This window comes from Aquarana catesbeiana, linkage group LG06, assembly GCF_042186555.1.
Source record: "Aquarana catesbeiana isolate 2022-GZ linkage group LG06, ASM4218655v1, whole genome shotgun sequence".
In the NCBI taxonomy this organism is placed as follows: Eukaryota; Metazoa; Chordata; class Amphibia; order Anura; family Ranidae; genus Aquarana; species Aquarana catesbeiana.
In genome coordinates, this window is record NC_133329.1 from 63,761,450 (window position 1) to 63,777,865 (window position 16,416).

At 41.7% G+C, this 16,416-nt stretch overlaps 2 protein-coding genes across 2 annotated transcripts in view; both read right to left on the reverse strand.

The window, feature by feature from the left end:
• LOC141148558 (uncharacterized) overlaps positions 1-16,416 on the reverse strand; it is a gene marked incomplete in the record, with an annotated part of 670,733 nt that overhangs the window by 303,987 nt on the left and 350,330 nt on the right.
• Positions 1-16,416, reverse strand: part of LOC141148559 (uncharacterized) — a 243,929-nt gene that overhangs the window by 37,371 nt on the left and 190,142 nt on the right. Inside the window, exon 12 of the mRNA XM_073636113.1 lies at positions 12,964-13,275. Within this exon, the coding sequence (XP_073492214.1) occupies positions 12,964-13,275 (312 nt within the window). The remainder of the gene's footprint in view (positions 1-12,963; positions 13,276-16,416) is intronic.

The window sequence follows — 16,416 nt, forward strand, 5'->3', positions numbered from 1 at the left end:
TTCCAGCAGGTGATGAGCCCAGGCTTGTGGATCTCCCAGCAGAAGTGAGACAACAAACCCCACCTTGGTGTTTTCCCGCGAAAAGGTTAAGGGTAGTAAGGAAAAGTACAGCTCACATGCATTACGGAAAGTCCGAAACTTGCTTCGATCCCCAGAAAACTTCTCCGGAATTGGGACCCTGGGTTCTGGAGATAACATCATTACAGGGAGTGCGGGGGAAGCCTCTGATGACAACCCACTGGAAGAAGGGTTTGTAATACTCTTCCGGGACTGCACTTGTCTCACCAGGTGTTCATAGCTGTCCTGAAGCGATTTCACCTCTTGAGTGAGGACGGAGAGTAATTGGCAGATTTCATCAGTAGCAGAGGTCCCTCTTGCAGGCTCAGGCATGGCTGTTTGATACTGACACGTACCTCGTATGTGAGCCTGACGTGCAGAGGGAGACCTCTCGTACAGCCCTGGTTCCCAGACCACTGGAGTTGAGGACAGTGACCGTAGGAGCACAGTGGGGTATGAGTGGCTGGTGGATTCTCTGGAACTGGAGATGATGTCCACTGGGAGACACTGGAACTGACTGGAGTGCCGGGTGCAGGTAAGCTGGATACAAGTCAGCAGGTAAGCCGGATGCAGGTAAGCCGGATGCAGGTAAGCCGGCTGCAGGTGAGCTGGATGCAGGTCAGCAGGCTGCAGGTGAGCTGGATGCAGGTCAGCAGGCTGCAGGTGAGCTGGATGCAGGTCAGCAGGCTGCAGGTGAGCTGGATGCAGGTCAGCAGGCTGCAGGTGAGCTGGATGCAGGTCAGCAGGCTGCAGGTGAGCTGGATGCAGGTCAGCAGGCTGCAGGTGAGCTGGATGCAGGTCAGCAGGCTGCAGGTGAGCTGGATGCAGGTCAGCAGGGTGCACACAGCAGGCAGAAGCAAGGTCAGACAAGCCGGGTCATACACAGTGGATCAGTTCAACAGATTTGGCAGGCAAGGAATAGTCAAGTTCAGGCTGGTTTCTGGTAACAGGAGATCAGACAGGCAGGTAAACAGAATCAGAGTCAGGGAGAGCCAAGGTTCAGGATTGGAGACAGCAGCGTGGTCAGAGAGCCAGGTCAGGTGATCGGATGCTGATTACAGGAACAGGTCACAGGTGAAGCTGCAGATCAAACAGCAAGTGCTGAATTGTGGAAGCCCCTCTTAAAGGCCATTGGGCGCCAAAGCCGAATCACTGTGCGTGCGATCTCTGCGCACGTCTGTTCGTTACTGGGAACCTGTTGGTGGGGATGCGCCTGAGCCCTGTTGCAGGTCTGGAAGTAGTATGTCCATGACACAACCTCTGGATATGACGCTGAACACGAGCTCTCAACTTCTTTGGTCGACCATGGCAAGGCCTGTTCTGAGTGGAACCTGTCCTGTTAAACCACTATATGGTCTTGGCCACCATGATGCAGCTCAGTTTCACAGTCTTGGCAATCTTCTTATAGCCTAGGCCATCTTTATGTAGAGCAACAATTCTTTTTTTCAGATCCTCAGAGCGTTCTTTGCCATGGAGTGCCATGTTGAACTTCCAGTGACCAGTATGAGAGAGTGAGAGCGATAACACCAAATTTAACACACCTGCTTCCCATTCATACCACACCTTGTAACAAGTCACATAACACCGGAGAGGGAAAATGGCTAATTGGTCCCAATTCGGACATTTTCACATAGGGGTGTACTCACTTTTGTTGCCAGCGGTTTATATAATAATGGCTATGTGTTGAGTTATTTTGAGGGGACAGAAAATGTACACTGTTGTACAAGCTGTACACTCACTACTTTACATTGCAGCAAAGTGTCATTTCTTCAGTGTTGTCACATGAAAAGATAAAATAAAATATTTACAAAAATGTGAGGGGTGTACTCACTTTTGTGAGATACTGTGTGTGAGTGATATCCACTGCTATCAAGGAGTTCCTGGTTATTGGATATAGAATGCAGTATTTCACCCAAAAAGAAAACGTTACAGCGTATACTATCTCCAAATTTTATTTTTCAGACGTCTGTAAGTTCTGTTTTGTTCTCTTAGATTTCTGTTCGATACTTAGCGATCCTGCCAGTCCTCCTCCATGCTTTTGCAAACTGATCACGCCAAACACAGAAGCATATCTGTGCTGCTGTGGTTAGTTTGTGTATCAGTGCATTCTTCTAGGAGATACAGGATGTTGTGCCCGTGTATGGTGTGCCTTTATATCCCATGGTCAGTTTATCTAGCATGCAAACTGCTGTAGGTGGAGTAAGGCTGTGAAAGTGGCTAACAAATGTTAGCCGATTATTGCCTTTGTTTTGCAGCAGCAGTCTGTGGCTGCATAAATTGCAGAAGTGTACTATCCACTGTGTGATTGACATACTAAAAAGCCCACCATATAAACAGACACGCCCCTGGATTAGGAGAAGAGGAGCTAATGAGTCTACGCGGTCACGTGGTCGTGCAATGTTGGTTAAGCGATCTCCCCCACTGTGCTATTGTGTTCTAAGGCTTAATGTACACGGGACGCTTAGACAACCTCCTCTGAACAAATTTTTTTACAGCTTCAAACCGGCGTTTAAAAACCCGCGTTCTGCTGCGTTTACATGCCGCGTTTTGCTGCATTTTGCCACGTTTGCGTCTAGGAGCGTTTATTTAAGATAACATCATAGGACCCACCCAAAGCCCAAAAAACAGTATTATTTAACTATTTCAGCCATTCTGTGAGATCAGAGTGAGTAGTAGCAGCTGAGAGAGCAGCAGTGTACTTGTATCTACCTCAATTTCTGTGCTTTTACTATGGATCCCATAATGAGCGCATGTGAGGGAAAAATGCTAATTTTTTAATATATTTAATTTTTAAATTGCAATTGATTAGTATATTTTTTTGTTTGTTTTTTATAATAAGCTGTATATGTAATTTCATTATTTTTATTTACTTATTTTGACTTTTTTATGCAAAATTTAATTGCAATTTTTTAATATATTTAATTTTTAAATTGCAATTGATTATTAGAATTTTTTGTTTGTTTATTTTTTTTTAAACCTGTATGTGTAATTTCATTTTTATTTTGTCTTTTTTATGCAAATTTTAATTGCAATTTTTTTAAATATTATTTTTAATTAACCCTAACCCTAACTGGAAATCCTAACCCTAACTTGTTCTTCAAGGGGAAAACCCTAACCATAGCCCCCTAACCCTAATGGGAAACTCTAACTCTAACTGGAAACCCTAACTCTAACGGGAAACCATAATACTTACCATAACCCTAAACTTGTTCTTCAAGGGGAAAACCCTAACCATAACCCCCTAACCCTAATGGGAAACCATAACCCTTACTATAACCCTAAACTTGTTCTCCAAGGGGAAAACCCTAACCATAACCCCCTAACTCTAATGGGAAACCCTAACGGGAAACCATAACACTTACCATAACCCTAAACTTGTTCTTCAAGGTGAAAACCCTAACCCCCTAACCCTAATGGGAAACCCTAACCTCTAACGGGAAACCCAAACCCTAACGGGAAACCATAACACTTACCATAATCCTAAACTTGCTCTTCAAGGGGAAACCCTAACCATAATCCCCTAACCCTAATAGGAAATCCTAACCCTATATGAACATAGCAAGCAAGTTTTTAAAATATTATATATATATATATATATATATATATATATATATATATATATATATATATATATATATATATATATATATATATAATTAGTTTTTTCATCATTTGCTATGATTTTTAAGTTTTGTAATGTTAAAAAAATAGGGCACTTGTAAAAATGCTTTTAAACGAAATTGCGGTAAAACGCCGGTACAGCGTTTTGCCATGTTTAGTGGCGTTTAGCGGCGTTTTGCGTCTGAAACGTCGGAAATTTCAGCGCCTGAACTTATTTTTTGCCTTCAAAGAAAAGCCTCTAAACGCAACTGCATAAAAACGTACACAGGTTCGTTTAATGTCATGTACACATAAGATAACATTGGCTGAGTTCAGGGGCAGCTGAAAAAAGCAGCCAACTGCCTCTGAACGTTCGTTTACCAGCAGCAGTCTACATGAGGCCTTACAGGGAGGATCCCCACCACCAGAATACACTGATCAGCCATCGGCTGCAAGCAGTGATTGCATGCTGGTTTTTCAGCACACTGAGCGAAAGTTGTCCGGTTCAGGTGAGATTTTTGGCCAGTGTGTACCAAAATTAGATTAGCAGATCTGGTTGGACTTGATTGACAAATTGAAACCAAACCCAGCTGACACTTTATAATCATTACAGCAGTTTTTTTTCCTTTTGGGATAAAGGTTTTACATAAATAAATAAAAGTTGACCATTGTAAGCAACCCTGCCAGTGGTAAATGGTTTGTCTCAACCCTCTAACTGCCACTCATTCTGAACAGCTTGGTATGTTAACCGCTTCAGCTCTGGAAGATTTTACCCCCTTCCTGACCAGAGCACTTTTTACAATTCGGCACTGCGTCGCTTTAACTGACAATTGCGCAGTTGTGCGACATTGCACCCAAACTAAATTTGCGTCCTTTTTTTCCCACAAATAGAGCTTTCTTTTGGTGGTATTTGATCACCTCTGCGGTTTTTATTTTTTGCGCTATAAACAAAAGAAGAGCGACAATTTCGAAAAAAAACACAATGGGGCTGATTTACTAAGAACAGTGCGTTGTGCCGGTTCATACCTTAATTGTTTCGCCCCAGATAAATCATTGATTGAGCGTGCGAACCGGCTCACGCAGATGCGCAACACGATAATAAATATGTAAGCGGCAACTGGTGCCAGGTCAACTGCTGTTTTCTCATTGATAATAGCATGCCCATCTCATTGGATGTGTCTTCTTGGGCAATTAGTAGGTGTTCTCACTTAATTATCCCTTTTGATGCTAATCTCATTCCTATTACTTCTAATATATCTTTGAAATGTTTTTTTTTTTTCTGTTTTCACACAAATATTTCAATACATTACAAAGAACAGAGAAGTGTTTCTAAACCCAATAAATTAATATTTTCACATCTTGATCTTTAAAAGGTGACCATACACTGCAATCAGTTAGATCCTAAAAAAATTAGATTTAGTGCAAGAGCCTGTTTGATTTCTCGCCGCCGTAGCTTAAACCTTCCGTTGGGCTGTCATCCGCTATCCAGGGACATGCTTGGGATACATGCCACCGGAGGGCTCTGTAGCTCTCATCCAGCTTCATCTGTGCCCAGACCAGCCTGCTTAATTCAGCTGTCTGCTCCTTGTGTGGTTTTTCTCCCAAAAACCGCACCCGCAATCCGTACTGCGACCAGTACCTTTCCTGGATGGAAGGGAGAACTTTTCCCTGGTGTCGCTGCTCACGGGCTAGCGCTTCTTTCCAGAGTTTGCAGCAAATAGAATCAAACCATCTGATACTGGCCCTCTGTGCTGTATCTGCATCTCTCGCAATCTCCTTCTGAATTCCTCTTCCATGGCGGCTGGTATCTGTACCTCTCCTGCTATCTGGACCTTGGATCCAGGTGGAAGTTTGAATGTCCCAGACTGCAGGAAGCGTCCCGCTGCTTGCCACCAATGTGACGGAACGTCACACACTCCGCTTGAGTGCTTCCGTCAGTATACCACTTCCTCCCAGTCTGACTCTAGATATCAGATATTCCAACCGCTCATAAGCACAAAACAAGACGAGACTTGCTTAGATGCTAACATGGACTCATTTATTAGAACCAAGTCTTTATATACTGTTAGAGGAGGTTCCCCCCTCCTGCTCATATTACTCTAACAATACAACTGTAACCTAATTAACATGAGTTGGTTAACTAAATCATTTACCCAGACTAGGTGACTCAGAGACATGACCTTTGGGTTTAAGACTTTACGTCTCCTAGTTCACTGACTATTCAATACACATTACCATAAACATCAACACAGGGTTAATTAGAACAAACAACAATGTGTGGAATACCCTTATAATCTGTAGGCAAGAGGCTGACATTCAGTCCCCTCCAAAAGCCTCTGTCCCAGGTGAGTCTGTCACAATTTCCTATAATTTGAATTAATTGTTCAAGTGCGTCTTCCTATTACCTATTTTGCAGACATATCAAGTTGTACGGAGATTGGCCAATCAGATTGCATAGTGCATGACCATCTTAAGTGCCAAATTTGGAATGTAGATGTGCCATGACCCACTTGTATTTTCACAAGTGGACACAAGAACCTACATCTCTAGATACATATTTGGGCAGCACAGTGGTGTAGTGGTTAGCACGTTCACCTAGCAGCAAAAAGGGTCACTGGTTTGAATGCCGGCCGTGACACCATCTGCCTGGAGTTTGCTTGTTCTCCCTGTGTGGGTTTTCTCCAGGCACTCTGGTTTCCTCCCACAATCTAAAAACATGCTGGTAGGTAAATTGGATCCTGTCTAAATTGGCCCTAATATGTATGAATGTGTGTTAGGCACCCACACAAACACCACCCCATGTTAAAAAAATTATTTATTTTCTTAATTTGCAAATAAGCATCATCTCTTCCTCAGAGCTTAGCAGCAGTATAAGCATTTTCCTGTAGGGGCGTGATGTCATTCCTGTGTGCTGGCCACAGCTTTCCGAGAACCACATATGCGCATACAGCAGTTGCGCATCTTACATACACGGCGGTCACACATCTAGATGCATTTGGTGCATCTAGCTGCAGGAACTCAATTTCTATAGAAATTAATAGTAAAGCAGATGCAGATTTCCAGGACTGGACTAACAAATGTTTATAGTGAAAGGTAACTGGTGTTTTCTATTAAACAAGGTCTAAATAGGCCATTGACATGCATCACAGTTGAACTTAGGAATGTGTCTTTGCAAAGTTAAACTAAATGAAATCCTTTATTATTTTTGCTTGGGGATAGAGTGCAGAGAGATTAGAAGTCTGGTCAGCTTTTGGGGATGTCTGCACCCCTGATAGGGTGAAGACAGCTCCCAAATTTTGCCACTTTCTCCTTCAAATTTATTTACTTCCTGTCACATAGCCAAACAGGAAGTAAGGGTAAAACCCTACCAGTGTCTTTCCCTGGGGACACACAGGTCAATATAAAGAGTTTCCCCATTATGTAAATTGCACTCCAGCATGCATGCAAGGAAAAGAAAAACACCATATTTGCTTCTACATGATTGGATGTTAAAATCACCAGTGCTTCCCCTCAGATTTTCAGCGATTACACTTGTATTGCAGAGTGGATTTGCCTTTACTAAATTCCAAACTACCTAATCATTTGGGGTGTACACAACAAAGTGCTAGAGTGCAATTTGCTTAATGGGGACACTAGTTAGAGTGATCTGTGTGTCCCCAAGAAAAGACATTGGTAGGGTTTTACCCTCACTTCCTGTTTGGCTGTGTGACAGGAAGTGAAGGCAATTTTAAGAAAAGGGACACAAAGCCCGACCTAAAAAAGACAAGCAGGGGTTCTAACACTCAATTGGTTTCTTTCAAATGCCCACAATTAGAATAGGATTGTCTTGAGCTAGATTTTAGCTCAGTGCTCTAAATCAGTGCTTCTCAAGTCTGTCCTCAAATACCCCCAACAGGCCATGTTTGCAGGTTTTCCTTCATCTTGCACATGTGCTTTAAATCACAATCAATGGCTTTGCATTTTGGACAGCTATTCTAGATAAGATAAATTCACAAAACATGTCCTGTCGAGGTACCTGAGGACTGAGGCTGGTAGCTGAGAACCACTGCAGTAAAAAGGAAAATTAAATACTTACCGCTCTGTAATTTTCCTTTCCTGGTGACTATCCATGGCAGCATACACACAATCCATGCATATGCTACTATGAAGGAAAGTTAGACAAATCACACCTGTCTTGTTTTGACATGCCAATCAGCCTAGTTAAGCTGCAGCTGTGAAATCTGCTGCATGAAAAATAACAAACATATCAAAATTTTCATCAAATTTTATTGGTCAACAAAACAGGACTTGGAAAAGAGCAAGGAAAGCAAAAAAAAAACATGTATGTTAATTTGAGACACTAACAGAATATGGTTTTTGAGGTCTGACCATTTTGCATAGGAAATTAACAGAAGTTAAAAGGACTGTGCCAACAAATGGATATCTATTAATGATTTAAACATTAGTCACGACATCTTGAGAAAGATTTTGCAAAATAATGCAGCACAGACAATTAAATCAAAGTGAACAACCTAGGTTTGTGTACTAATGAGGCAATTGTAAACACATGCACAGTCCATGAAACACACAACATGCAAGTTCACCCAATGTAGAGACTGAACTTCAAAGTGGGTACACCTGTTAAAGATGTCCTTAACTTACTAACCCAAAAAAACACACTCTCTGAGTATGCCCAGAAACATCCAAGTGCTGTTCACACACAAAAAGCACCAAAAAAAGCAAAGTCCCTGAGCATGCCCAGACCAACCCAAATGCAGCTAGCACAAAATAAGCCACCCCCTGTCCAAAATTAAGCACATCATCCAGCATGCTACTAAATTAGAGATGGGACAAACACCCCCGGTCCAGGGGGGCAAACAAACAGCCTAACATTGGCAAAAGTTAGACAACAAACACCATTGCAGTCTATGGGAACTGACTTGTTAATTTTGCTAGACCCCACTCGGCTGCCTTATCCTCTAGTTATTGGCCTTAAAATGGGTATGGGGACCCAGGGTCCATCCTAAGGGACATAAATCAATGTCACCAATTTTAAGAACCCCAAAAACGAAACAAGGAGAAGTGCCTTTAAATATGCCAAATTGCTGAAGGGCCAGTTCACCCCACATGCAGTCCAGTGCGTTTTTTTATGCATCAAAAATGCATGCAAAGTAGGTTATGTGTTTTTCAATGGCATAGTTCACACCATTGCTTAAAGTTCCAGTGCGTTCCAGTTCCAGAAAATAAAGTAGAACATGCTGCATTTTTCCTGCACTGGACTGTACTGGAACGCTGTAAAACACTAAAAAAAACATCATAAAACGCACAGGAACACATCAAAAACGTGCATGCAGAAAAGCATCTGGACTGCGTTTCCATAAAGTGAACTTGCCCTAAAGGTATTAACTTGGGGGGGGGGTTCTCTACCTGTAAAGTGGTGCATCTGTTGCATGTATCCAAAATACTGCGTCAAAGATGTACAGCTTTAGAGCAAACTTACAAATCGACATTGCAGCTGCAAGATTTTAACACCAAAAAAAATAGCCCCCCCACCAATACATACAAGGCCATTTGGGTCTGGAAAGGCTTAAAACGAGAACCCTCATGAGAAAAATACCACCCCCATTCCACGCACTAACAAACCCCTAGCCAAACACAGCAAGCCAGCTAATGAAAGGGGGTGGATGCTTGGGGGCAGGAGGGGCTCGGGCACCCCAAAAGTGATTTGGATTGGTGAAGGCAGCTCACAGCCTTTGGAGAATGGAGTGTAGAGTTCCCCTTTTAAAAGCAAAAAATAGTCCAAAGAAAACATATTCATTAGAGGTAGAAGGTTAAATGCCCTTTTAGGAGCTAGAGTAGCGAGAGTCTTTTTACATAATTTTAAGAAGGTACATGTCACATGTTGGCAACATAACATGCTAACATGACCTGTCTGCAAATATCATTAAAAAAAGATATAAAAGTGAACCAGCGTTAAAATAAAAATGTCAAGTTTAGAGGTGTTCAACCCACGCAAATGCATCTACGTTACTTGACATTTACTAAGATTTTGACCGTGCAGTGAACCAATGCATTCGAACGTGCGCAAATGCTGCTTGCGCATGCGCAGTGCATAAATTGACCTCACCCAGTTCTAAACGTACTTGCAGGCACAGCAGGCTTGTTCAGAAAAAGTTACTTTCTCATTCTAATTTGGGCTTATTTGTTACTTGGGCAGTTGTTACTAAACTTCCTCACCCCATAATATTTGCACTTCCAGCTTGTTTAAATATTGAATTGAAGATGCCGTGCACCATGTCCATAGTGGCGCACTGATCGCCTCCTCCCGTGCGCCAAGATTACTTTAGTAAATGGAGATTAGAGCTGTGTTACCAGAGCACACGTTTCGTAAATACCAAAACGTACGCTGCGCCTCGGCGTGTGCCTCAACTCATGGTTCGTAAATCAGCCTCAATATCTTTTACTTTTTGCTATAATAAATATCCCACATTTAAAAAAAAATTTAATTTTCCTTAGTTTAGGCCGATATGTATTCTTCTACATATTTTTGGTAAAAAAAATCACAATAAGCGTATATTGGATGGTTTGCACAAAAGTTATAGTATCTACAAAACAGGGGATAGTTTTATGGCATTTTTATTATTATTTATTTTTCTACTAGTAATGGCAGCAATCTGCATTTTTTATTGGGACTGCGATATTGTGGCGGACAAATTGGACACTTTTGACACTATTTGGGACCATTCACATTTATACAGCGATTAGTGCTATAAAATGCACTGATTACTGTGTAAATGACACTGGCAGGGACGGAGTTAACACTAGGGGGCGATCAAGGGGTTAAATGTGTTCCCTCACTGTGTTCTAACTGTAGGGGGGATGGGACTGACTAGGGGAAGAGAGAGATTGGTGTTCATACTTTGTATGAACACACGATCAGTCTCCTTCTCCCCTGAGAGAACCAGGATCTTTGTGTTTTATACACACAGATCCCGGTTCTCGCTCTGTCACAAGCGATCGCGGGTGCCTGGTGTTCATCGCGCCTGCCGGGCACTCGCGTCGGCTTCGGGGGGCCCCTAGTGACCAAAAGGCGAAGCGACGTAGCAGAACGTCCTTTCGCCCAGCCGTGCTATTCTGTAAAACTGCGCCGGCTGGTCGGCAAGTAGTTAAGGGTAGTTTAAAAAATGATTTACTGGCCAGATCACCAAGTGAAAAGTTAAGCCTAAAAAAAAAAAACAACTAAGAATTTGTAAGGTGCAATATAATACAGTTTTGTTTTCGGGTTTAACAAGGCTTTAATAATATTCCAAAATTACCGTATTTATCGGCGTATAACACGCGCCGGCGTATAACACGCACCCCAAGTTTAGGAGGGAATTTTAAGGAAAAAAAACTTACATTTAAATGCCCATCAATGCAGCCTCATCAGTGTTCATCTGCAGCCTTGTCAGTGCAGCTTTGCCCCAGTGCAGAATTGTCAGTGCAGCTTTGCCCCAGTGTAGCCTTGTCAGTGCAGCTTTGCCCCAGTGCAGAATTGTCAGTGCAGCCTTGTCCCCAGTGGTCAGTGCAGCCTTGTCCCCAGTGGTCAGTGCAGCCTTGTCCCCAGTGGTCAGTGCAGCCTTGTCCCCAGTGGTCAGTGCAGCCTTGTCCCCAGTGGTCAGTGCAGCCTTGTCCCCAGTGCCGCCGACATACACAAGTTTAGTGTGTAATTTTAAATAATGCGCCGCGGAGTTCGGAGGGACTCGTCGGCGCTCGTTCAGCTGAACGAGCGCCGCCGAGAACACAGTGACTGGGCGGAGCCAAGATACACATAGCCGACGATTTCCCCCTGATTTTAAGGGGAAAAAAGTGCGTGTTATAGGCCGATAAATACGCTATGTTTCAAATTTCGGGAGCCTCTGTGATGTGCCTGGAACTGTGAGCTAACGCTCTTTGGGAACTGATCAGGTTACAAAGCCTGTCCAGATCATTTTTGGTTGTTACCTTCTAAATGTATTTCATAAATTTCATTAACTTAAAACAGGAAATGCCCCATTTGGCCACTAGATTACGCTCATATCATAGGAATTTCCTAATACTTAGCTCCATCTAGTGAACAAATGCAGTATTTTTAGAAACATACATTTTTTACATTCTTTAGCAGTATTCATGAGCATCTGAATGTACAGTATATTTATCTGAATTCACAAGTCATGACCCCTTAAAGCGGAAATCCACCCACCCCTGCAAAAAATTAAAAGCCAGCAGCTACACATACTGCAGCTGCTGACTTTTAATAATCACACACTTACCTGTCCTGGAGTCCAGCGATGTCGGCACCTCAGCTGATGTTTCCATTTCGAGTAAGGGAACCTGGCAGTGTAGCCTTTCCGCTTCATGCCAGGAACCCTACTGCGCATGTGCGAGGTTCAGCTCCTCTCTCCTGCTGGCACGGCGAAAGGGGGAGGGAGCCCCAGCCGTGACATCAATACCCGCGGCTGAGGCTCCCAGAAGTGGGGAAAGCATACCTGTGAAAGACCCCCCTCCCCCCGAAAGGTGTCAAATGTGGTACCAGAGGGGGGGAGTACAATGAGTGGAAGTTCCACTTTTGGGTGGAACTCCGCTTTAAGTATGTTCACACGATCTAGCAAATCCACCCAGACATGTAATGTGTAAAAGGGCTCAGAAGAGCTTAGGCCAGTGATGGCGAACCTTGGCACCCCAGAGGTTTTGGAACTACATTTCCCATGATGCTCATGTACTCTGCAGTATAGTTGAGCATCATTGGAAATGTAGTTCCAAAACATCTGGGGTGCGAAGGTTCGCCATCACTGGCTTAGTGTGTAATAGGCTAAAAAGTGATTCTAATTGTTTTGTGTTTTTTTTTGTTATAATTGGGAGGATTAATTAATAATGTATTTATAGAGTATCAACAATTTACACATTGTACATTTATCAGTCCCTGCCCTCAAGAAGCTTACACTCTAAGGTCCCCATCTCATACACATACAAAGGCCAATGCAGACAGGAGCCAATTAACCTACCAGCATGTCTTTGGCGTGTGGAAGGAAACCCATGCGAGCACTTGGTGGAACATGCAAACTCCATGCAAATGGTGTCCTGACTGGGAATTGAACTGGGAACCTTAGTGATGCAAGTCAGAAGTGCTAACCACTATGCCACTGTATATTTGTATTATCTGGTATGAACAGTATACTTAGTTACCCCTCATTTTTTTCTCTTTTTTACTGGTGTGACTGGTTTTTGATTGAGGGTTGTCAACAGACTGGCGGTGAGTCTTTATCTGAGGAATATATTGAGTTTTTATTACAAGCTTATTTATCTTACCTTTATCTCTTATAGAAAATTCCTTGTATTCCTCCTCATCCATGGACTCGTGTCTCCAGGTCACTCTTACTCTGAAGTTTGGGTGGTGTAAGAGATTCTCAGGGATGGTACATCCACTGCTAACACTGAATGTTTTCATTAAATCGGGTGTACATTTCTCCTTCGATCGGCAGAGTTGTTCCAGATTCTCTCCTGACCAGTAACACCACTCGACCTGAATCTCATTGGGATAGAAGTTCTCCAACATATACGAAAATATTACCTCCCTGGTGCCCAGTAAAGCTCTTATTGGCTTCCCTGCCTTTGGTTTAGCTGGAAGAACAATAAAGATTTATAAAAGTGAAACAAACATACTAATTTCATAATTAGCATTTGGCAGTTTATATATAAAAAAAACTGCCCAACTCCATGTTATTTGAAACAGTATAGATAAACCTCTATTGTGGGATTTTTAAGGCAACACATAAACATATATATTTATACAAAATTAATATTTATTAGTACAAAAATAATTTGAAAATGATTCCATAGAAAAATTAATGAGGATATACATTACATACATATTACATAAATTATTATTACATAAATATTAAAACCATTTGTCATGAGGAAGAGCAACGATACTGTCCGCAGAGTTTTCAGGGACCCCCAGATGCAACTGGTGGTAGCGAAAAAAGCGGTTGAACCAACGCGTTTCAAATGTATGGTATACAGTAGGGGGCGCTAGAAACCTGAAACCATATGTATCTGTCACTAGATACACACACAATCCACATCAACCGCAGTGAATTATAAAGTACTGTTTGTGCTAAAGTGAAAATATATCAAATAAATAATATAAAGTAAAAATAAACCTACAAATATAAAAAATAAAAGTGACAAGTGATATTAAGATCAAAAAAGTTCTTAGTGCAAGTGTGATAGATATATTCGTAATGGTTGATTGTCCCAATCCATTGAAGAGATCAGAGCAAACAGTTAGTTGGAAAACAACATCACAGCAGACACATAGATCTTCAAAGATGCAACAAATCTTGCGATGGTATAAAGGTTCCGTCACCAAAGAGGAAAAAAATCACCTGAGGATAATAGATATCTGCTTACCAGATACCAATGACTCCTTTAACTAAAAAGAGAGTCATTAGCGCTTGTACAGGATTGTGCCTGTTCACATGAAGGCTGGAAGGCTGGGTGGTACTTTAGGCATAGATCCCTCCCATCCCATTCATTCAGGATAGGAAATATGAGAAACAAAAGGGAATCTCCATAGTGTAAAATCGTTTAATACGTAAAAAAGATGAACAATAAAATAGCCAAATGGCCTCTTACATTAATCGGTGCCTACCCGGCACTGGGACTACTTGCATGTCAGGGTGAATGGTGTCCAAAACCCTTCGCATCACATCGCACATGCGGCGTGCGTTCCACCCCGTGCGTCTCGCTAACCAGATGATCCGGAAGTTGGTAGGACGAATCTAGACATGTGACCACGTACCGCTCCGACGTACGTTTCGTTTGTGAACGTCTTCAGGGAAGCGTACATTGGTCACTAGGTAACTGGTTTATATGGGGAATAAGGGCGAGTAAACTGGCTCAATACGAATACTCCGCCTCTTTATCAATAAAGTTTTTATTTACTGAGCATTATGCACAGACTAGCCAGGGGATGATGGCTCCCTCTAGTGGCTCCCTCTAGTGGCTCTATGTCTTAATGCTTCAAAAAATTAGATTAGAGAAAGAATATGATAATTTTAAAACAGTAGTACTCGCCCTATCTGTCAATTAGTAAAATGGCAGAAAATAATTGGAAATGGTAAATTTATGAATAAATATGCTGCATAAATCTCATTGTAACTGATAATATTTGTCATAATTGTTTGGGAAGGACTGGAATTAATACCGTCATTCTAAGCAGTCTCAGTCTCGGTTTCATAATGGCTGGTATGTGATAAGCACATCTCAACTCTCTCCATTGAAACCACAATATATATTATTTTAATATCACCAAAACTAAATTATAATAAAGATAAAATACAAAAATTGATAAAAAAATGGTAACCACATAATCCCCATATTAATTAAATTAATATTAAAGTGCCTAATGTATGAACCCTTGATTACACCATAACTAGTGACATCAAGGTTCATAAATACACAATGGTAAATTTGTGATTAATCGTTTGTTAAAAAACAATTGAGGTCTATATCTATGTTCATCCCATACGGTTGCATACTCTGTAGCTTATAGAGCCAATATGTTTCATTTCTAGACACTGTCCTTTTCATATGAGTACCCCTCCAGTCCCTTGCTACTTTGTCAATCCCATAAAACGTACATAGTGATGGATCACTATTGTGGTACATTTTAAAGTGTCTAGAGACACTATGGTTGGGATAGCCATTTTTTATATTAGCAAGATGTTCGCTGATTCTTACTTTAAGTTGACGTGTGGTTCTGCCCACGTACTGTAAGGAACATGGGCATTCCAATACATACGTCACGTGGTCAGAATCACACGTAATTAGTGGTTTGATATTAAATTGTTGCTGGGTAACCACAGAATTAAATTGGGATTTCTTTTTCTTAGAACCCGGTTTCCTTGTTATTTTGCATGCATTGCACCTAGTGCAATAGTAGAAACCTGATCCATCCAAAAACGTAGATGGTTTCTTAGGTGGGTCCGGTACGTTGGGGGCTAGTCGATTCCTGAGGGTAGGGGCCCTACGGTATATAAATTTTGGTTTATTTGGCAAAGAGGACTGTAAATCTTTATCTTTTAACAGGATTGGCCAGAATTTCTTAAAGATACCCTCCGTTTCAAATGTAATACATTGTATTTTTTTTTTTTTTTTTTTTACAATCTTCATCAGGGATATGTTGTATCATTGTTTATAATAGAGCAAAAAGATTTCTTCAATTTATAGATCACTTAAATGCACATCGCATTTCATATTTTCCAATGTAATTCATAGATGCATGATAGCTTACTTCTTAATTCATAGTTTAACTAGTGGATACATTCCCAATGGTCTCAGGAAGGGGGGGTTCCAAAATCTGCAAAAGAAGCCCTTCATAAATCCTCTACAGGACGGCCAGATAAGGATTAATCCAAAAAAGATCCAAAAAATGGTGCTTAAAAGCCAAACTTTTTTTGTGCTGTGTGATAAGAGAAATCAAAACCAGATTTCTAATTTAAAGGCATCAAAGACATCCACAAAATCAAAACATTCTTCTAAGTAGGAGAGAACTTACCCCATATAAGAAGAGAAAGGGCTGGTTAAAGAGGGAATATTCAACAGTAAAGTTCCCCTGAAGATGCATTCCCTCAGCTGTCAGGCTGAAGATGGGAATGGCGCCATTTGCCGTCCCAGGCGTTATTTTCAATGTTTTCCGAGCGTTATAGTGATGCTCCACATGGTGAACATGATGACGCGGCTCACATCAGCGAGCCA